Source organism: Garra rufa, chromosome 15 (assembly GCF_049309525.1).
Source record: "Garra rufa chromosome 15, GarRuf1.0, whole genome shotgun sequence".
Lineage (NCBI taxonomy): Eukaryota > Metazoa > Chordata > Actinopteri > Cypriniformes > Cyprinidae > Garra > Garra rufa.
The window spans coordinates 18418519-18441457 of NC_133375.1; the positions used below are offsets into that span (position 1 = coordinate 18418519).

Genomic DNA, 22939 nt, shown 5'->3' on the forward strand with positions numbered 1-22939 from the left:
CTCTCTGCTGTTGGTTTGTGGACAGTCATGGCTAAGGAGTTCACTGAGGACCTGCTGCTGCGTATTGTGGCTGCTCACAAGTCAGGAAAGGGCTATAAGACCATATCTAAATGTTTTGAAGTTCCAGTGGCTACAGTGCAAAGTATTATAAAAAAAATACAAGAAGTTCCGCACTGTGAAAAATCTCAGAGGTAAGGTCGGAAGCCAAAAGTGACACCTGTGCTGGCCCGGAGGATAGTGAGAGAGGTAGAAAAGAATCCAATGATCACAGTCCAACGGACACTGCACACCGCTGGGTTCCACGGACGCAGACCAAGGAGGACACCACTTTTCCAGATAAGGCACACAAAAGCCCGCTTGGCCTTTGCAAATGCTCATCTGGACAAAGAAGAAGACTTCTGGTTTTCTGGTCAGATGAAACAAAAATTGAATTGTTTGGCCACAATGATGTAGCCTTCATTTGGCGTAAAAAAGGAGAAGCCTTCAACCCTAAGAACACCATCCCCACTGTCAAACATGGTGGTGGGAACCTAATGTTTCGGGGGTGTTTTTCAGCCGGTGGACCAGGAAACCTAATCACAGTAAATGGCACCATGAAAAAGGAGCAATACATCAAAATTCTCAACAACAACATCAGGCAGTCTGCAGAGAAACTTGGCCTTGGGCACCAGTGGACATTTCAGCATGACAACGACCCAAAACACACATCCAAAGTGGTGAAGAAATGGTTAGCAGACAAAAACATTAACGTTTTGCAGTGGCCCAGCCAGAGTCCTGACTTAAATCCAATTGAGAATCTGTGGAGGGAGCTAAAGATCAGGGTGATGGCTAGGAGATTCATCGCTAAAGATGAATGGGCAAAAATACCAGTGGAGACATGCAAAAAGCTGGTCAGCAATTATAGGAAGCGTTTGATTGCTGTAATAGCCAGTAAAGGCTTTTCTATGGATTATTGAGAAGGGTATGAATAATTTTGGACATGCCACTTTTTGTTCTAATGTAAATAAAAGATGAGTAATAATTTTTTCCACAATGATGCCTCTTGTACATCGTCTTATTGTTTTCTGTTTTCTTATTTTACAATAATGCTGTTTTAATGTATTTTTGGTCCAATAAATACAGCAAAATATTTTTTTTTTCCGAAAAACTAAACAAAAAAATCGTACTGACTCCGAACTTTTGAATGGTGGTGTAGACAAAATGCACACATTAGACTTAAATATTACACTTAAAATTAAAAAAGGAAGAAGGGTTGAATTGACTATTTGGTTGTTTAGGAGCTGGCAAGCTGTGGATGGAACAAGAAGGAGAAGCATAGCCTTTCACCCAACGTTGTGGCCTTCACACGGAGATTTAACCAGGTAAGCAATATACAGTAGTCAGTGTAGCCAACAGGTTTGGTTTAAGATCATTTATTACAACTTTACGCTGCTTTTAAACTTAAAAACTTATCCTAAATGGACAGCTGATGCCATGAGCTAAAGACCATCTTCCTACATGTGTGATTCTGGCATATGGTTTTTCATTTAGATGTTAAATATTGAATATACTGTATTTTCCTGATGTATTGGTAATTTCAATAAGATCTGAGTTTTGTTTCCTTACAAATGTAGCAGTTTAAGAGACAGTTTTATAACAGGTGTAGAATGTGTTTTTTCTGTCTCTTATTCACTCTACCCTTTTCAGGGTTCGAGGCCTAGGTCCATTAGTACCTCTAGAAATAACTCATGTAATGAAGTCAATGGAAGTTATTACACTAAAAGAGGAGTATTGACACTGTTTTAGTCACAGATACACAAGCTAATGCGTGTGTTCAGATTGGTCAGCTAGAAACCTCACTATATAGCTGATAAAGTAGATTTCATATAGACTATTTTAGAGTGACCTGACCAATTCATCAGTTCACACACTTTTACTGTAAATGCACAGCACTTTCTTTATACCCATTTCTAAAAATACACTTATAAATATCTGCTTACGAAGGTCAGTATGCAGTAGCAATGAATATGATTTTTATTTAAATGGCATTTCATTTTGGCAGAGCTTAAATGTCTTGGAATGTTAATATAAGTGGCTATTTGAGGTCTACAATTACACTTGCCATTTCGGTCCTTTTAATGTCATCACAAACAACAAATTTCTTATATTTCCAGAAGGAAAAACAAGAAAGGATTCAGTTTCAATGCTTAGTCTCATTCTAAAAAGCTTGATTTTACAGATTTTGTAGTCCTTTTATAAGCCTGTAAATAAGAGTTTTTCTCCTTATAAATTGATGATTTCCTGTATTTTTTCAATAATCTGTCTGTGTATTACAGTTTTATCAGCTAGTGTGTGTTATTGCTGAGAATGGTTGTTTTTTGTCATCACTTTAAATGCATAACCTATAGTCAAAAATTATATATACAGTTGAAGTCAAAAGTTTACATACACCTTTCAGAATCTGCAAAATGTTAATTATTTATTTTCTTTTGAAGATCAGGGTAAATTTAACTTATTCTGTGTTCTGGGGAACATGTAAGTATCTTCTGTAGCTTCTGAAGGGCAGTACTAAATGAAAAAAATTACGATATTTAGGCAAAATAGGAAAAAGGTACACATCCTCATTCTGTTTAAAAGTTTACATCCCTGGCACTTAATGCATTGGCATTTTTTTTTCCTTTTCTTTTTTAGAGCATCAGTGAGTGTTTGAACCTTCTGTAATAGTTGCATATGAGTCCCTCAGTTGTCCTCAGTGTGAAAAGATGGATCTTAAAATCATGCAGTCATTATTGGAAAGGGTTCAAATACTCAAAAATGCTGAAAAACCAAAGAATTTGTGGAACCTGAAGGATTTTTCTGAAGAACAGTGGGCGGTTTAACTGTTCAGAACAAACAAGGGACTCATGAACAACTATCATTGACCAAAAAAAAAAAAAAAAAACCATCTATAGATCATTCAGATAACAACACAGTATTACGAATCAAGCGTATGAAAACTTTTGAATGGGAACATTTCTATAAATTCAGCTATTATTTTCTCTTGTAGACTATATGTAAATGTCTCTTATGTGAGATATCTTATTCAGGTCAGTATTAAATAAAAAAATAACATGCATTTTGTATGATCCCTCTTATTTTGGTCAAATAATTAACATTTTGAAGATTCTGCAAGATGTACTGTATGTAAACTTTTGACTTCAACTGTACGTCCATGTAGTTTTAAACTCATTTTCTGAATCATAACTCTAAATCTAAATTCTTATTCTCCAGATATAATCATGCCAATGGTTCATTGTGGGACTCATTTTATTAACTTACCATTTTTTCCTCTCTTAGGTCAGTTTCTGGGCAGTGAGGGAGATATTGACGGCTCAAACACTGAAAATCCGAGCAGAAATATTGGGGCACTTCATCAAAATAGCCAAGGTGAGACATTCTTTGGTTTTACACTGGTGTTCAGCCAGTGCAACTTGGTTTCTTTATTTATCGTTTGTTATTTTTTTCATTGTCTGTGTTTCCATGGCAGCAGAAATATAACTGACCCTATCATTTTTATGAAGTTCAATCATTTATTAATATTTGTATTTAGATCTAAATTGGATTCGGTCTCCTAGTAATCGTCCTCGGCACTGGCTGGCATTACCGTAACTGAGGGTGTTTTATTAGAAATTCAAGCAAGACAGGTTTTCATAGGCACTTTCAAGAATTTGCCTTTAACAATGGGCAATTTTAATGACGTTATACAATTCCTGATGGATTACAGCCTTCTGTTTGAAGTCAATGAGAACGAGTCGAGACATTGCACAGGAAGTGCTGAGTGTTTATGGCATAAAATGAAGATGAGAACATCATAAAAATAGCTTCATCTGACTGTGAACCATCTCAGACTCAGTTTAAACAGCCTGCAATATATTAGTTCTTTCTCTGCCTTTATTCGTGATTAAACATTTAAATCACAAACAAATTGAATCCATTACATTTCTGAATGATCTTCAGATGACGATAAACAACACATGCAGAATATGCAGAACACATGCAAGAAAAGCCCGTCTAGTGCCCTTCTAGTAGTTTTTAGCCTTTCTACTGTGTATCTTTATTGCATGTGAAATTTAATTTAAGCTTTAATTTTATACTTCCAGAAATAAATATTTCATTTGAAATGATGCTTCAAAAAGTTTCCAAACAATCATGCCATTATGTAGATGCTTATCTTATTGTTCGTGCCAACAGTCTCACACACACAGAGAGTCACAGACTGCTGTGAATTCAATCAGCCTACATGCTCTCCTGAAACTCAATGTACCATGACACAGGAAAACCCGCTGAACGACTCCTTATGGCTGAACACTCACCCTCCACTACCTGCCAAACCTGAAAGAGCTGTATACCCTGCTACCGGCAGACATGCCCCAGTAAGCCTGAGTGGGCTACGCTAACGGTTATGCTGATGGATAAAGCAGATCAGCCGCTGACTAAAAAACTAAAGCTGCATTGCTTTTTCTCCTACTTTCCATTAAGCTGGTTGACACATAGTGGTTCACAGAGGTCAGTCTCAGTTTAGTGGAAAAGTAAAGAATGACAACAGCATGACTTGACCAGACTGGAAAACCCAGTGGAACAAACAAATGAAGGCAGAATATAACTGAATATAAAATAAATCTGTATACATTGACTGTATTACACTATTAAAGGATTAGTTCACTTCCAGAACAAAAATTTACAGATAATTTACTCACCCCTTTGTCATCCAAGATGTTCATGTCGTTCTTTCTTCAGTCGTAAAGAAATTATGTTTCTTGAGGAAAACCTTTCCGGAACTGTCTCCATATAGTGGACTTCAATGGTGCCCCCAAGTTTGAACTTCCAAAATGCAGCTTCAAATGGCTCTAAACGATCCCAGCTGAGGAAGAAGGGTCTTATCTAGTGAAATGATTTTTCAAAACAAATTGACAATTTATATACTTTTTAACCTCAAACGCACATCTTGTCTCGTCTCTGCGATGCTCATGCGTAGTTTGTGTAATCTGGGTCAATACAGTTAGGATATGTCTCATCACCATCTTGTTTTCTTCCACAACTTTAAAATCCTCCTACATCGCTGTTTTACCTTTTGTTTTTGTAAAGGGCGTTTGATGTTCTTTGCATGTTCACTGGGTCGGTGCATGTTTAAACTAGGGGTGGGCATAGATAAAAAATTTTTAATCTAGATCAAACTGCTTGACAATTGCATTTACAACATAATTACCCATACAAACTTGTGTAACCAAGTACTTCTGCGCAAAAGGCTGCACGACGAGCGCGTAGCCGTTAAATACAAAGACGCGCACGGGCATGGATAGCCTATCTACGTGCATAGTCTTCGATTAAACTGCGTTGCTTTTAGAAGCGTCAATTCAGTTGTTGCATATAGTTTAATGTCTTTATTTCGGGATTATCAAAGTTAATCATAACTCACGTGCCCCAGTAAAAAGGGTCTAGTAACGCACCTGCCCTGAAGCGGCTTCATAACTGCATCCATGTTTGCATGTCTCATTTGATGTGGTAATTTCACAGAAGTTGAAGACTCGTTCTCGCCCCCTACAGTGCAATTCCACTAGGTATACGTCATCCGCGCTCAAATATCAAGGTGAAAGTTATCATATCTTGCGTAGTTTAGACCCAGCTCCCAACCCAACTTTGAAAATAGATTAACGGCAATATTTTTTTTATCGCCCGATAAGAGTCTCACGTTAACGCAGCACGTTAACGCCGATAATGGCCCACCACTAGTTTAAACATACCCTAACTGTCTTGAACCATAAAAAACATAGTTCACGCAGATATAGACAAGACAAGCGTTTAAGGTTAAAAGTATATAAATTGTAAGTTTGTTACGAAAATGACTGATCTTTTTGCTAGATAAAGCTGGCTGCACACTAGGCGATTTCAAACCCAATTTGCACCCTCGAACGATTGGGGGGTGTGGTCCGATTCGAGGCTTGTTGCAAACGATTTTTGGTCCAGAAATTCCTCTTTTGTGTGGTGTCATTACCATTATTTAACTGCTTCCGATCAAGACGGAGCGTTCCCCGAACTTAAATGTTTGATATTTATGACTCTTAATCTGGCTGCCTCTGGCATGTTTCCCACAATAGCCAATGAGAGTGAGCAAGCGTCACTTGGAAGTTGCGTGTTTCTATAGCTGAAACTTGACAGCCATAAACATGCCAAGAAAACAGAATGAGTTACATCACCCATATTCTTTTTCATAAGTTGTTTTTCACTGTTAAACAGAACGCGCCGGGAAAGCAAGCTGATGTCGATTGCTCTCCATTTGTCTTTCTTCTCTAGTCACGTTTGATCTTGCGAGTCTCCCTAAGATCTTGTGTCACTGTGAAATCGTTCCTACAATCAATCAAAAAGTGTGTGGTCTTGCGGTTTGGTCGAATCGTCTAGTGTGCGCGTTCAGATGATTATAAGGCTAAAAATCGGTAGAAACTGTCTGCATGTCAGTGGTGTCCCATGGTTTTAAAATCGATTAAGATTTGAAAATCGTCTAGTGTGTAGCCAGCTTAATACCCTACTTTCTTGGCTGGGATCATTTAGAGCCCTTTGGAGCTGCATTTAAACTGCATTTTGAAAGTTCAAACTTGGGGGCACCATTGAAGTCCATTATATGGAGAGAAGTCCTGAAATGTTTTCCTCAAGAAACATAATTTCTAATCGACTGAAGAAAGAAAGACATAAACATATTTGACGTCAAAACTATCTGTAAATGTTTGTTCTGGAAGTGAACTACCTCTTCAAATGAGCATTAGAATGTTTTTAATTTAATGGGTCCTGGTTTTTTATTAAGACCACATTTGTGTCTTACATGAGGCATGTAACTGAATTATGTTTATTAAGATTGTGTATCTTCTGTGTGTCTTTATAGAAACTCTTGGAGCTGAATAACCTTCACTCTCTGGTGTCAGTGATCTCTGCTCTTCAGAGCGCACCCATCTTCAGATTGAGCAAGACCTGGGCGGTAAGATTGGGTTTTATTTTATTTTATTTTACATTTTTGTTCATGACTTTTATTAATGTTTTCATTTTTGTTTTCACATCTATGTAGTCAACAGTTAGGATTATTCCTTTTTTTTATTATTGTATTATTCCATATTTATTCCAATTATAATAACACATAATTTTAAAGGGGTCATCGGATGCCCATTTTCCACAAGTTCATATGATTCTTTAGGATCTTAATGAAAAGTCTCTAATATACTTTGGTTAACAATTCTCAATAGTAGTGTAAAAAAACACCCTTTTACCTTGTCAAAATCAGCTCTGTAAAATTTCAGCTTATTTTAAGACAGGGCCCCTTTAAATGCTACCGAGCTCTGCCTGCCCCGTGCCTCTCTGGGATTATGTTTACTTTAGCCGCGTTTAGCTGCATTTAGCCGCATTTATCGTCAAAACTTGCCAACAAGCACATTATTAAGAAAGGCCATTTGCAAAGATGCATAAAAAACCTATATACTCACTTTTGCTGTGGGTGAAGCTGCATCACAAATGATTCACACGAAGATAGATGCATATGTAGATCGAGATCGGCGCTTTCCATTTAAAAAATGAAAGTAACGTTAAACCTCTGCGTCTTTAGCGGCTTAGGTGTCGTTAGTAAATGACTACTGCTATGTTCATTTAATTACATCCAACAACAGAGCACCTCAATCGCTCAGTTAAGAGTCTTCCTCTGCACCTGAGTCATACAATGGCAATCGTATTGGAACTGTTTGAGCTCGTTGAGGGCGGGTCTAAGGTAAGACACTCATGTCAATCAACTGTGTGCCGTCACAACGACTAGAAGCTAAGAATGAGCTGATTTTAAAAAAGGGATATTACTTTTAAAGATTAAAAAAATACCACTGGTTGGATTTTTATCATTGTAGGGTGGTTGTGTACACAAACTACCAAAACACATTAATGTTCAAACAACATGTAAAAGTTAGTTTTGCACCCGATGACCCCTTTAAAGGGATAGTTCGAGCATTTAAGACATGAAGTTGTATGCAATCCTTATCAGCACTATAGTGTATACACACTGACCCACACTGCATTCACCTCCCTGGTCAGAGTTCTGGCCGCTGGAAGTTTTTCAAGAAAGTAGTCACGGTTAGTTTCCGGGGCCTCAAAACTGTGCGTTTTTACGTGAAAAAAATATATGCGTTTCAAAGCTTGATTAATTTACATCACAAAAAACACTCCTGACAAAAATCATACCTCAGTTTTAATCGGCACTATATTCTTTCCGTTTCCATCAATCCGCGCTGCTGTCAGTTCGCACGTTCCGATCAGCTGTTGATAGCACGACTCGCTGACAACATGTCTGACTACGAAACTTCTGATGATGAAACCAATTTTAGCACAATGTAAGACGGAACAGACTATATATTTATTTTTATATTAGACCTCGTTTCACGTGATTTCCACAGGAGTCTAAACATCGATTGTTTACTGTACAGTTTAGACATGGGATCTCCAGTCCTCGTGAGCTACTGTCTTGCTGGTTTTAGTTTTTCTCTGATGCAACACACCTGACTCAAATCAACGGGTACTTAGCAGGCTTGTACAGAATGTCTCATTTGAGAAAGGTGTCCTGTCATAGGAAAACATCGAGCTGCAGAAATGTAGCTCACGATGACCGGAGTTGGAGATACCTGGTTTAGACCTACCTGTATGTGACTTCAAGCACACTAATATTCTCAGTGTAACGTTAGCCTAAAAACCGACATTAGCTTCAAAATAAACCTGTCGTATGCGACATAAAGTTAGTAAATAGAGCTTACCCGTGGTACTGGTACAGCAGAACTCTTTAAAATCCGTTTTTTGATTTTTCCTCCTTGGTTGGGGATGTAATCATCTTCGCTGAAGTGAGCACTGCACACACGAAAATCCTTGATACTGGATATTTTAGCTCCCGCAGAGTAGCCGATGGCAACCAGCCAAAGCTGTCTCATAACTATATCAGAAACAGGAAAACGATGGAATCTGAACGGCGATCCCTGCACATTCTTGTGGTCACAACCTGGGAATTTACAAGTTCGCACCATTGTTAATTTTCTACTTTTTACGTCGTTGTCATTCGAGTGTGTAATGGAACAGCTGATCTGAACGTGCGAACTGACAGCAGCGCGGATTGATGGAAACGGAAAGAAAATAGTGCCGATTAAAACTGAGGTATGATTTTTGTCAGGAGTGTTTTTTGTGATGTAAATTAATCAAGCTTTGAAACGCATATATTTTTTTCACGTAAAAACGCACAGTTTTGAGGCCCCGGAAACTAACCGTGACTACTTTCTTGAAAAACTTCCAGCGGCCAGAACTCTGACCAGGGAGGTGAACGCAGTGTGGGTCAGTGTGTATACACTATAGTGCTGATAAGGATTACATACAACTTCATGTCTTAAATGCTCCAACTATCCCTTTAAGATCATTATAAAAAATTCTGTCATTAATTATTCACTCATGTTGTTCCAAACTCATAAAACACAAATTAACAGAACACATGTTCAAGGCCCAGAAAGGTAGTAAGGATGAAGGTTAAAATAGTCCATGTGACATCAGTGGTGCAGCTGTAATGTTATGAAGCTACGAGAATACTTTTTGTGTGCAAAGAAAACCAAAATAACAAATTTATTCAACAATTACTCTTTGTGTCAGACCCACATTCATGAGAGTACCACAACACATGTGCTGTGCTTTGTATACAACCAGAAGAAGACACACATAAAATATAAAACTTCGTCAACATGTCTAAAGAAGATGACTTGCAATTTTTTGCCCAGCCTTCTTTATTTTAACCAGAAAATACAGACGATGAACCAAGAGAGATGAATGTTATACGTCTAGTTGTGGTACTCTCTGACACGAAAGAGAAGAAGTTGTTGAATAAAGTCATAATTTCTGTTTTCTTTGCACACAAAAAGTATTCATGTAGCTTGATAAAATTAAGGTTGAACCACTGATGTCACATGGACTATTTTAACAATGTCCATACTACTTTCAGGTAGTGGTAGTTGCTGTCTATGCAGGGTCAAAAAGCTGTTGGATTTCATTAAAAATATCTTAATTTGTGTTCGGAAGATGAACAAATGTCTTTCAGTTTTGGAATGAGGGAATTTTCGTTTTTAAATAATAGCATCATCAATTATTATGATTATTTCATAAATTCTTTATTTTTAATGTGTCATATAGTATCAGAGTATCAAAGGCTGTAAAGCAGAGGAATTTTCCATATTATTTTGTTTAGGAAGACGTGAGGAAAAAAACTCTCATTTAATATTCTGTTCGCTTACAGGGGATTTATCGTGCATAACCACCAAATGCTAGCTGTTCTGCCACTTTATAATTTAGCTGACAATGCAGTGTTTGTATTTATTTCTCCAGAGAGCCCTAGAGCTCTTGGATTTCCATTGATCTTATTTGCAGAGATGTAGATGAGAAGGCCGTCTGAATGCATGGGGACAGTGAAAGAATGAGTCCATTGGATCCCGTTCTGAACATTTAAGTGGCTTGGAAAATTTTGAAAGAGCTGTTTCTAAGACCTTGGTTTAACGTTGCCAAAGCTCTAAATCTATTTATAAGTATTTGCATCACCCCAGTTTGAGGTCCAAAACCTCTTGGCCACTTTTCCAGAGGAAAAAGTAGGAGGGCTAAACTCTATATGCTGTAGAGACACTTACAACCAGCACTCAATGAGCACAACTGAATAAGCTGGGTATGTCAGGATGCTTGTAAAGGCGAAATGCTTTTTATCGACATTTACAGTATAAGGAGTTTCCACCCACGGTGCCGCCATTTGGTTTCCACAAGCGACAACGAAGTACCAGTTTTAACACCATTAAGACAAAACACCAAAAGTTCAAGCAAAGCATGTTAACTGTTATGTCTTGGGCTGCACAGAAAAGCACTGAACACTATTTAGAGCCTCAGAGGAGACGAGAACAGTGGATGTTACTTTAATTCTAGAATAAATGTGAACATGCATTAATTCATCTCACTCACCAAAACAGTTTTCCTCAAAATGAATAAAAACAGTGAAATTCAATGCAAACCTGCAATAATTAAATATGTTAAATAATACAAATATCCTTTATGTATTTAATCCCATTTTATTAACTGATGTCTTTGCTGCCGATCTCGATGATCCAATTCATCCAAAATAATAACCAGAAGTTTCTCAAGATAACCTAACATTTGTTTTCCTTTTTTTTAATTGACATTTTTTCTTCTGCGGTCTACTGCACAGACGTGAATTTTCTTTTGTCTAAACCTGAGGCTTTTGGTGTAAAGAGGCTTTTACATTTGCCAAAAATATAACTTTTTATGTTAAAAACAAACAAGCAAGCCCTGTCCAGATTTAAAAAGTAACGCAAATGTAACGTAATGCATTACTTTCCACAAAAAGTAACTAAGTAACATAATTAGTTACTTTATTAGGGAGTAACTCAATATTGTAATGCATTACTTTTAAAAGTAACTTTCCCCAACACTGTTGGTGTGACCTACTTTATTATTAGGGAATTGTAAAAAAAACTAGAATACAAATGGATTAAACTACTTAATGTGGTTTGATACCTTGCAGCAGCCATTTTGTAAAAGGCATTTTCCAAGAAAATTGTCTCTGGTGTTACCTTCCTTATGGGTAACAACAATGAAGATCAGTATATCAGGTCTTATGTACTATGTTTTTTTTTCTGTCACATTAAATAAATGAAACATAATCTCATTAATTCTTGCATTTTCATTATTTTTCTGTAACTCAACAATCAAGAAATAAAATTTCATAACTTTAATATTGCCGAAATGCCAAAAAATTGTACTCCTTAAATAATTGCACAAAAAAGATTTTAAAAAATCATTAAGCTGTCATATATGTATTCATAAATTCTAAAGGTAATTTAATAATGTGGTCTACGTTTAAATATTAGAAAAAGAAATACATTTTAAGACATCTTGCCATACCAAAAGTGAACAATTTTGTAGAATAACCTGTATATTACGCTGCTGCCACACAGATCTAAAATAAATGTGATTTATTTCCCAGTTGTTTACCTTCACAGACATAACCAACTGTGTTTATAACTCCTGTGTGTTTTTAACATAAACGTGTGTGTTTGACCGTTTAAGTGCAATTAGACTTGAAAGAGAACTTAGCTTTAAATGTGTGTGGTCAGAAAGCCCTATATCAGAAGTTGAAACTAATATGGTTTTTAGCAGAGTATCTGAGGTACGAGCTGTAAAAGCACAGAGATATTCTGGAAAATGGGGGCGGGGAGCAGCAGCTCATTTGCATTTAAAGAGACATGCACGAAAACAGCGTGTTTCTGCTTCCATGCAAAATAGGCTTTTTCAAAATGATACAATAAATGATCTGTGGAGTATTTTGAGCTGAAACTTCACAGATACATTCTTGGGGCACCTGAGACTTATATTAAATCTTGTAGAAAGGAGCATAATAGGTCTCCTTTAAAACCATGAACTTAAATAAAACTGTTATGGCAGATATGCCTAAAATCGTACTCCATACTTAAAAGGGATTATTTCTTTTTAAATTTCTGTTTTATTGCCATTTACATGAATGTTACTTTGAGAAGCAGAATCCTAAAAGTAGATATAAAGATCCTAGAAAGCTGAGCTCAGTAGTTTTAAAGGTAGTGAATGACTCTTTCAGAGGCAAATCAGGCAGTTTTCCTATTCAATCTTTATTTTGTTGAGAGACGCCGGTGGTAGCGAGTTCAGACTCACTGGGGGCCTTAATGATTTGGGATGCAAGCGGCTTCCAGAGTTGACATTCCACATTGAACCACAGCACTTCTGCAAATTGAGAGAAGATGGAAAAAGAGGGAGCATGTTGTTTATAAGTAATTGTGGCGGGACTGTTTGTCCGATACCACAAGCCCTACTCTCTTGCCATGCATTTAGCTTTGCCACATGGGAATCCTCACAATGACATTATTAAATAGAATATTGTGTATCCTGTTAAATTAATGTACTTGGTTAAATTTACATTCAACAACAAAGTTATTCAATTTATTAGTGTAATTCATTGAATCTGTTTATATTACAAGAGCCGTAAGATATTTTTGATGAAATCCGAGAGCTTTCAAAACCCTGCATAGACAGCAACACAACTGACACATTCGAATAAAGTCATTTTTCTTTGGACACAAAAAGTATTTTTTAGCTTCATAAAATACGGTTGAACCACTGATGTCACATGGACTATTTTATCCATGTCCTTGCTACCTTTCTGGGCCTTGAACGTTTATCCATGGTCAGAAAGCTCTCGGATTTCATAAAAATATTTTAATTTGTGTTCTTAAGATGAAAGAAGGTCTTACAGGTTTGAAATGCCATGAGGGTGAGTAATTAATGACAGAATTTTCATTTTTGGGTGAACTATACCTTTAAGAGGGTTCCTTTTTCCGTACCTCCTAGAACACTGAAGCTTGAATTGGAGAAAATGTGCACAATGAGCTATGATCCGGTTTTAATTATATGTTGGAAGGTTTCATTTGTTGCTCTGTTCATAATGAAAAGGCACTTGCGTGTATTTGCTGACAGTTTTGCCTGACTATAATGACTGTTATGGGTCTTTTTGTGCAAATAGTTTCTGTTTCATTGCTCATGGCACAGATTGGATTGAGTAATTCTTTATGTCATTTGTTCCAGCCAATTTCTGAACCGCTTGACTTCAAGGCCTTGTTTCCACTTATTTGAAGATTAACTGCTGATTTCCCAGTGGGCATGCAATGAATTAGGAGCAATACGGCAGTCACTGGTGCACATTTTGGAAGAGATTATATATGAAGATATAGATTTTATGTCTTTATCATTAAATTAAGCAATTTTAGGTTTATTGGCCTGCTCTGGTTTATGCATGGATGCTGTCAGTCATGAAGTTAAAATTAAACAATATTGCAATATGCATATAGTGGGGTCCATAAGTCTTAGATTTTTTTTAGTGTACAGTTGAAACAATCCAATGATTTAAATAATAATAATAATAAAGAAAAATTAAGTTTAAATGCAAAATGAATGCTTTTATACATTAAATATAAATACTTTTTTTCATACAGTCAGATGTACTTGCTCCCATTGAAACTCAAGATACTCTTCGCATAATCTCAAATCATTCTGGAGAACATAATGAGTTTGCTTTTTTAATTTAACCTTTTATTTAAATTGTTGCGCTAATAATAATTTCATTTTATTTTATTTTTATTTTGTTTTATTTAATTTTAATACATTTACTTTGTTTTATTTAGATTTTATTTTATTTTTCATTTTATTTCGTTTTATTTTTATTTTATTTTAATCCATTTAATTTATTTTAGTTTGATTTAGTTTTATTTAAGTTTTTTCATTGTATTTTATTTATTGTTATTTTGTTTTAATCAATTTCATTTTGTTTTTATTTTATTTTATTTAGTTTTGTTTTATTTTATATTTTATTTTATATAGATTTATTTTATTGTATAATTTCATTTCATTTTGTTTTATTTTAGTTTGATTTGTTTTATTTAATATTTTCATTGTATTTAATTTTGTTTTTAGTTAAGTTAATTTAATTTGACGTTTTTCAATTTTGTTTTTGTTTTCTTTTTATTTTATTTAGTTGTATTTTATTTTGTTTTTAGTTAAGTTAATTTAATTTTAATTTTTTCAATTTTGTTTTTGTTTTATTTTTATTTTAATTCAGTTTTATTTCATTTTATTTCATTACTTTTTTATTTCGTTTTATATTGTTGTTTTATTTTATTTTATTTGTTTTATTGTATGTTCCATTGTATTTTATTTTATTTTATTTAGTTTCATTTAAGTTAATTTTGTTTAATTTTGTTTTATTTTACTTTGTTTAATTTTGTTTTTGTTTTATGTTTATTTTATTTAGTTTTATTTCATTGTTTCATTTGAGTTTAATTTCATTTAATTTTATTTTACTTTATTCAATTTTCTTTTTTTAATTATTTCATTTTATATTTATTTATTTTATGTTGTCTTATTTTATTTTCATTTTATTTTAGTCTCAGACTTTAGGACTCCACTGTATGTATACAAAGTGTGTAAGTATGAAGACAAGACAAGCATCAGAAGGAAAGATACTGAAGAAAGGAAGTATAAAAAGAGCTAAAGGGCATGTTCACAGAAAGAAGGAAAAATGTAAATCTTTTGGCAAAGAGATGCGTGATGGAGTAGAGAGGATTTGTTGACAGTCAGACAGATGGTCTCTTGATTCCAGTGTGTATCTCAGCAGTCTCTCCATGTTACCCAAAATTAATACTTACCAACTGTCAAATGCAAATAAAAATTGGCTTTGGCAAATAAATAAAGCCAGTTGGCCTGGCCAGTCATTTTATAAGGACTTGCAACACAGTACACAGTGCTCCTTTTCTCTTGCATGATTCTGTCACACCCCCAGACTTTCTTGTTGGTTTTTCCCATTTTCCCCCGCAGTTCTGAGTGTTTTTGGTTTCTCCCTTATTGTCTGCACCTGTGTTTGTAATTAGTCTGTCTATTTAAGGTGTGTTTTCCCAGTACTCTTGTCGGTCTTTAATGTTATATGGATGTTTTCCCCTGGTGTTTCTGTGTCTGCCTGTATTCCGTTGGATTTATTAAATATACGTCTTTTATTTACGTCGTTGTTCGTGTGTTCCTGCTTGCATCGTGACAGAAAGACCGACCGAAACAGTTTTTTTTGCGTATTCCACCCGTTTTGTTTATCATTCAGCTTTTCAGTCTTTTTGTTTCCGTAGTGTTTTCCCCCATGGATTCCCTCCTCCGTCCTGAATTCATCCTCCTCCGGCTGAAGCAGGGGGATTTACCGCTCGAGGGTTACACATTCATGTTCCAGCTTGTAGCAAACACCACCAGCTACCCGGACGACGCGCTCTGTACGTTCTATGACGCTAGCCTCAACGCGTCGTGCAGAGCGCCGTCGTCCGAGGATGGCCCTCGAGCGGATTTCGCCACATTTGTGGAGTGGACACTGGCGAGAAACAGACCCGCGTTCCCCGCCTGTTCCAAGGAGCATCTCGCCAGTGCCACTCCGGACCCAGAGCCCAGCCAGCCACCCCGACCCGCGGATTATGAGCCCTTCACAGACGGAAAGCCCGAGCCCGGAGCAACAGCAGTATGGAGTGCCGACGGGGTCAAAACTGCTGATCAGGTGTGTGAGCCGACCATTACATCCGCGACGGTGGAGTGCTTCGTGGAGCAAGAGAGGGCTGTAGAGAGCCCCGTCCACTGCACCACCACTGGGGGTGAGCAAGAGCAGTCTGGGGACTTAATTGACTGTTTCACGGAAATACCCATCTGCCTGGATTTCCCTCCCACCCTCCCTCTTCTGCCTAAGCCTGAATCTCCGCTGGTTCCGCCCAGCCGTCCAGAGTCACCGCTGGTTCCGCCCAGCCTTCATGAATCCCCGTTGTCTGCCCCCTTGCTCACCCTCAGCCCACCATCTGTGCGGTGGGTTCGCCGCGGGTCTGCCAATCTCCATCGGTGTCATGGCTGGAGGATCCCTCACCATCGCCTCCAGCCTCAGAGTCCTGGACTCCGCCTCGGCCCTCCGACCCTGCGGCTCCACCCCGGCTCTCTGCTCCCTCGTCTCCGCTGTCGCCCGTCGATCCACTAGCTCCACCGGGCTCCATCGTCCCTCTGGCTCCGCCCTGGTCAGTCGTCGCCCCACCTTCGCCTCTGGACTATACTCCTCACAGCCTCGGCCCTCTGTTGCTCCGGGTCCGCCGCGGACCTCCGGATCTCCATCTCCGCCTTGGTCGCCAGAGCCTTGGGTTCCGCCTTGGCCCTCCGGATCCGCGGTGTCACCCAAGATCTTCGGCTTTCCGTCTCCGCATCGGGCTCTCCCACCACCTGCTCCGCCTCCGTCGGTCGGCCCCATGGAGTCGTCAGCCTCTCCTCCACCATGGCTCCTCCCTCCATCGGCTCCACCTTGGAACTCCATCATGGCTGAGTTCTGGGTCCCACCTGGCTCCTCCTGCTCCAGCCCCTTCCTGTCACCTCCTTGGCTCCTCCCTCCGTCACCACCCTGGACTCCATCTTGTGTCCTCCTCCCGGGAGTCCGTCCTCCACCTAAGCCCCCTCCTAAGACTTTGTACTGTTTCCTTTTGTCTGTTTGTCGGCACGAGGACGTGCCTTCCGGGAGGAGGAGGTAATGTCACACCCCCGGACTTTCTTGTTGGTTTTTCCCATTTTCCCCCGCAGTTCTGAGTGTTTTTGGTTTCTCCCTTATTGTCTGCACCTGTGTTTGTAATTAGTCTGTCTATTTAAGGTGTGTTTTCCCAGTACTCTTGTCGGTCTTTAATGTTATATGGATGTTTTCCCCTGGTGTTTCTGTGTCTGCCTGTATTCCGTTGGATTTATTAAATATACGTCTTTTATTTACGTCGTTGTTCGTGTGTTCCTGCCTGCATCGTGACAGATTCATTCTCCTAATTCCATTTGCGATTAACTGTTCCCCTTTCTGCTCTTGTTTCCATCCTAAGTTAACCAAAAAAGAGAAATGACAAATCCACCTCATAACATAGTACCTATGAGGCTCATCACCATCAAAATCAGTCTAAGTGTAAATGTGTCCCTGCGCTCAGTGCCGCTCCGTCATTACAGCTGCTGATGTCTTGAGGCTTTAACTGCTACCTGGAACGGCTACAGAGCAAAGGGCTGACCTCCATGAACTGTGCTGTAATCAAAGTCAGCCATGTGTTTCTGCAAAATAAAACAAAGATGTTAGTGGTTGAAGGAATCCCCTCACTTTTATCGCCCTCACAGGGATTGTTTAGCACTGTGTATGTGTCTACGGGAATGAGTAATGCCACCGTGGCAGCTGCTCAAGTCCATGTACTCGAGGAAGGAAGCCTGTGGTCGTGGTGGCGTGTGATGGAGAATTGATAAAGGAGATCAGAAAAAGTTTGTTTTGGTATTGGGTTGCTCTAAATCAGGCGGAAAATGACTAGTCTTGGTGCTGGGATGGTACACACACGCACACATGGAAATCACATTCACTAAAACATGCTGGTGGGGTTATAATTTACCTTGTTCGTCATTTGTAATCACTTTGTAATTAGTTTTTCCTGAAAATATCATAAGCAGTCTCCCTTAGCTCATAGTAGTTCTTCAAATCTTTGTCATAATATTATCTTTTCCACACCAGGGTTCCTGATTGATGGTGTTGTGATCTAACTTTCCTGCCATGGATTATCTCAGCACCGTTTAAAATCAACTGCAGTTTTTACCACTTCCTTTGTTGAATAAAAGGAGGAGAAATCACTTTTCAGTTTCTCTGTTGGAAGTCCAAAGGAGAAGAATCCAAGTTGTGGTTCATTAAATTCTTCAGGTTCATTTTAGGCCAACGTCTAGATGATGAACGAGAGCTAGTTTCCTGTCAAGTCTTTCCACTCCCTAACTATTGTCTGACTATAAAGCAGTTGTAGCATAAATGTATCTAAATCGGGCTCATTGGAGTAACTTATCTGGTAAATGACTAATATAGTCTAATTATTACAGTCTTTTAGATGCGTGATGTTTGAATCTGTGTATAATACTTCTATACAAACTATGAATTAGTTTCAACATTTGAGGGAATATTAGCTGTAGGTATACCACTGTTCTACTAACATGTTTGACAAAATAATCACAGAATTTCAACAAAAAAAGCATTATTTCGTGGATTTACCCTGCTGGAAAAAAGATGGTTGGCTGTTTTAAGATGGAAGTAGCTGGTTTTAGCTGGTCTCCAAGCCTGGCTACGCTGGTCAAGCATGTTTTAGCTGGTTCCCTGCTGAAACAAATGGTTGGTCAGCCTGGGAGACCAGCTGGAACACCCAGCTAAAACCAGCTTGACCAGCCTAGCCAGGCTTGGAGACCAGCTTAAATCATCTTAGACCAGCCAACCAGCTTAAGCTGGTTTTAGCTTTTTTTTTTTTCCAGCAGAGCAATGATCAGAATTAGAGAACAGTTACAACTATAGGACAAATGAAAATTACAACAAAAATTTTGTATGGATACAGCTGTCAGAAATTAGTAGGAAGTGAACTTTGACTGACTCCAGCACATCTGCAGCCGCAGGACATCACTAGTTTCTCAGACTGCGCTCACTGCAAAATGCTTTTCTTAGATTTGTTTGTCTTGTTTCCAGCCAAAATATCAAAAAATTCTTAAATCAGGAAGGATTTTGTAGATGATTAAAAATTATTTTCTTGTTTTCAGAAAAAAAACTAGTCAAAATAAAGTGAGCTTTCACTTAGAACAAGCAAAATAATCTGCCAGTGGGGTAAGCAAAAATATCTTATTTCAAACAGAAAACAAGATTATTTTTCTTACCCCATTGGCAGATTATTTAGCTTGTTTCAAGCAAAAACGCACTTAATTTTGACTTGTTTTTTCTAAAAAGAAGACAATATTTTTTACTTGTCTAAAAATCCTTCTTAAATTTTGGCTGGAAACAAGACAAAAAAGTAAGAAAAGCATTTTTTGCAGTGCTGGTGTGATCTTGGTCCATTTTTTTCCACTCTCTTCCGTAGTTTGGTTTCTTAGCCGTAACTTTGTCACCAAGGTTTTTAATTTGGGTTTAGATTCATTATTTCAATGTTCTTAGCTCCAAAGAACTGCTTTACCTGTTTTGCAGTGTGACAGGAGCATTGTCTTGTATGAAAATTGCAGTCTGATTGGGAAATGCTTGCAGGGAAGAAACTGCATGTTGCTAAAGGAGGTTCTGATAACATTTGCATTCACCCTGCTATGTATCTGTACAGTATAAGAGGCCCAACTCCTGCTGCAGAAAACATCCCTCAAACCATGACACTTCCTCCTCCACCTTTTACTGACTTCTTTACACATTTGGGCTTTAGTCATTGCCCAGTTTGACACCGAACAAAAGGTTTCCTATCACACCCAAATAAATTAAACTTGCTCTTATCACTGAAGTGAACTTTGGACCAGTTCTTCTCTCTCCACACAACATGTTCCTCAGCAAAAGTGAGCTTAGCCTTTTGATTCTTTCTGCTGATGAAAGGCTTGGTCACTGCAGAGTGCGCTTTCAGTTCGACTTCTTTTGAACATGCAGAGACTGATCCTTACCCTTTTCAGCGTTGAACTGGCAACCAATTCCAACTGCAGTGTTGAACCGATTCCCAGTTGAGAGTCTCTGCATTATCCTGTCCTCTGCATTTGTCTTACATGGGCGACCAGCCTTTTTGGTGGACTTGAATTAGTGTCATTGTAAAACTGTAATATGTGAGAAATTACAGATTTGAAATGACCAACTTTTCTTGCAGTGGCTGAAAGGCTCATCTCTTTTCATCTCTCTCATAGTCCACAAGAGAAAATAATATTTGAATTTATAAAAATTGCCCGGTTCAAAAGTTTACACCCCCTTGATTCTTAATACTGTGTTGTTACCTGAATGATCCACAGCTCTGTTTTTTTTAGTGATAGTTGTTCATGAGTCCCTAGTTTGTCCTAACAAGTTAAACTGTCTGCTGTTCTTCAGAAAAAAATAATTCAGGTCCCACAGATTCTTTGGTTTTCCAGCATTTTTGTGTATTTGAACCCTTTCCAACAATGACTGTATGATTTTCAGATTACTTTTTTCACACTGAGGACAACTGAGGTACTCATATGCAACTATTACAGAAGTTTCAAACGCTCACTGATGCTTCAGAAGGAAAAACGATGCATTAAGAGCCGGGGGTGAAAACTTTTTGAATTTGAAGATCAGGGTAAATTTAACTTATTTTGTCTTCTGAGGAACATGTAAATCTTCTGTAGCCTAGAAGGGCAGAACTAAATGAAAAAATATGATATTTAGACAAATTATGAAAAATGTACACATCTCCATTCTGTTCAAAAGTTTTCACCCCCAGGATCTTAATGCATTGTGTTTCCTTCTGAAGCATCAGTGAGCGTTTGAACCTTCTGTAATAGTTGCTTATGAGTTGTCCTCAGTGTCAATAGATGAATCTCAAAATCAGAGAATTATCTATTATTAGACTATATGTAAACATCTTTTGTGTGAAATATCTTTTTCAGGTCAGTACTAAATAAACAATAACATGCATTTTCTATGATCCCTCTTATTTTGGTAAAATAATTAACATTTTGCAGATTCTGAAAGGGGTATGTAAACTTTTGACCTTAACTGTATTTATTTATTTATTTATTTGTTGTTGTTGTTGTTTTGTTGTTTAAGGAAATAGTTCACCCAGAAATGAAAACTCATTTACCTCATTATTACCTCACCCTAGTTTTGTTTTGTTTTGTTTTGAATAGTTCACTCAAAGAGTCTATGCTAGAAGACACAGAAGGCGTTTTACACACACAGTTTAACAAGATATGAACATTAATAAGGGAAAAAAACAGTACTGTGTGATTACATCTCTGGAGACTGGTGGAAAGTCGTCTGCCAACAGTGTGGTTTCACAAACTGTTGCTTCCATTGTTGGACTAAATCTCCTCTCTGACCAACCATAGGAAAAAGTGAACTGACTGAATATGTGTATCTGTCTAACACTAGAATAGCATGTTGAAGCACTTTGTGGAAATGCACTTCTCGATGTGATAAAGCCATGGGAGATGGCATTCTTCAGTTAATGAGCTTTTTGTTAATCCTAACATGGGTTTTGCACATGGTCATCCCCACAGATTTGATAGCACATCTGCTGTAAGGAAGCGTTGGGTGAAATTATGCCACTCATAAAGCCATTATAGAAACTGTGCCTGTTTATTGTGATCATGCGCTTTTCATAAATGAGAAATATACCCAATGCCTGGAGTGCAGACGCTGAGTTCTGAGAACTTATCCCTTAACACAATTTCATTAGTCTCGCAATGGGTTGTGTCTAATTTTTCATATTTAACATATTTGCAGACAGCTTTATTTAGATCAGAAGTCTTAGTAGGGCTCCCCTCTGACAAAATTCATAAAACGGCGCCTCCTCAAGTCCCCCCTACTAAAGTTAGTACCCAACTGGGACTAACTGTGTTTATTTTTCAGAGGCAGTGTATTACAGAATTTATTGCAGTATAATGAATTAACAGAGGCAGAGCTGAGATGGAAAATATTTTCTATCTAAGTAAGATAAGCTTTTTTTTTTTTTTTCTTTTTTTTTGCAGTGAAGGTATTTTAAAAGAAAGAGTTCAGCTTACCGAAATCTGTATCCTGTCTGTTATGGCTCAATCAGTATTTCAACCGCGGAAAAACAATAAAGTTATGCAACGTCACATTTAAGTTATCTCAAGAAAAAAATATATATATTTGGTGACTATAGACTCTTTATTTAGCAAGAAAAAATGATAGTAGAAATATATTTTTTTTAGAGATTTCTTTTTCTTGAGAAATTCAGCATGTAATGTTCATGATATATCAGGTCAAACGTTTACATACACCTTGCAGAATCTGCAAAATTGTAATTATTTTAGCAAAATAAGAGGGATCATACAAAATGCATGTTAATTTCAATGTAGTACTGACCTGAATAAGATATTTCACATAAAAGATATTTACATATAGTCTTCAACAGAAAATAATAATTGAATTTAGAAAAAATTACCCTGTTCAAAAGTTTACATACACTTGATTCTTAATACTGTGTTGTTACCTGAATGATCCACTGCTGTGTTTTTTTGTTTGTTTGTTTGTTTGTTTAGTAATAGTTGTTCATGAGTCCCTTGATGGTCCTGAACAGTTAAAGTGCCAGCTGTTCTTCAGAAAAATCCTTCAGATCCCACAAATTCTTAGTTTTTTTTTTTTTTTTTTGCATTTTTGTGTATTTGAACCCTTTCCAACAATCACTGTTAAAACAATGCATTAAAACAATGTATTAAGAGCCAGGGGTGTATACTTTTGAACAGAATTAAGATCAGAGTACAGTTTCTTTATTTTGCCTAAATATCATATTTTTTTCATTTATTACTGCCCTTC

The 22939-nt window shown here is 37.4% G+C and overlaps 1 protein-coding gene across 1 annotated transcript in view; it reads left to right on the forward strand.

Moving 5' to 3' along the window:
* The window catches only part of ralgps1 (Ral GEF with PH domain and SH3 binding motif 1), a 164786-nt gene that overhangs the window by 34117 nt on the left and 107730 nt on the right, over nt 1-22939 (forward strand). The window contains exons 6-8 of the mRNA XM_073819499.1: nt 1278-1361; nt 3316-3405; nt 6893-6985. Coding sequence (XP_073675600.1) covers nt 1278-1361; nt 3316-3405; nt 6893-6985 — 267 coding nt within the window. The remainder of the gene's footprint in view (nt 1-1277; nt 1362-3315; nt 3406-6892; nt 6986-22939) is intronic.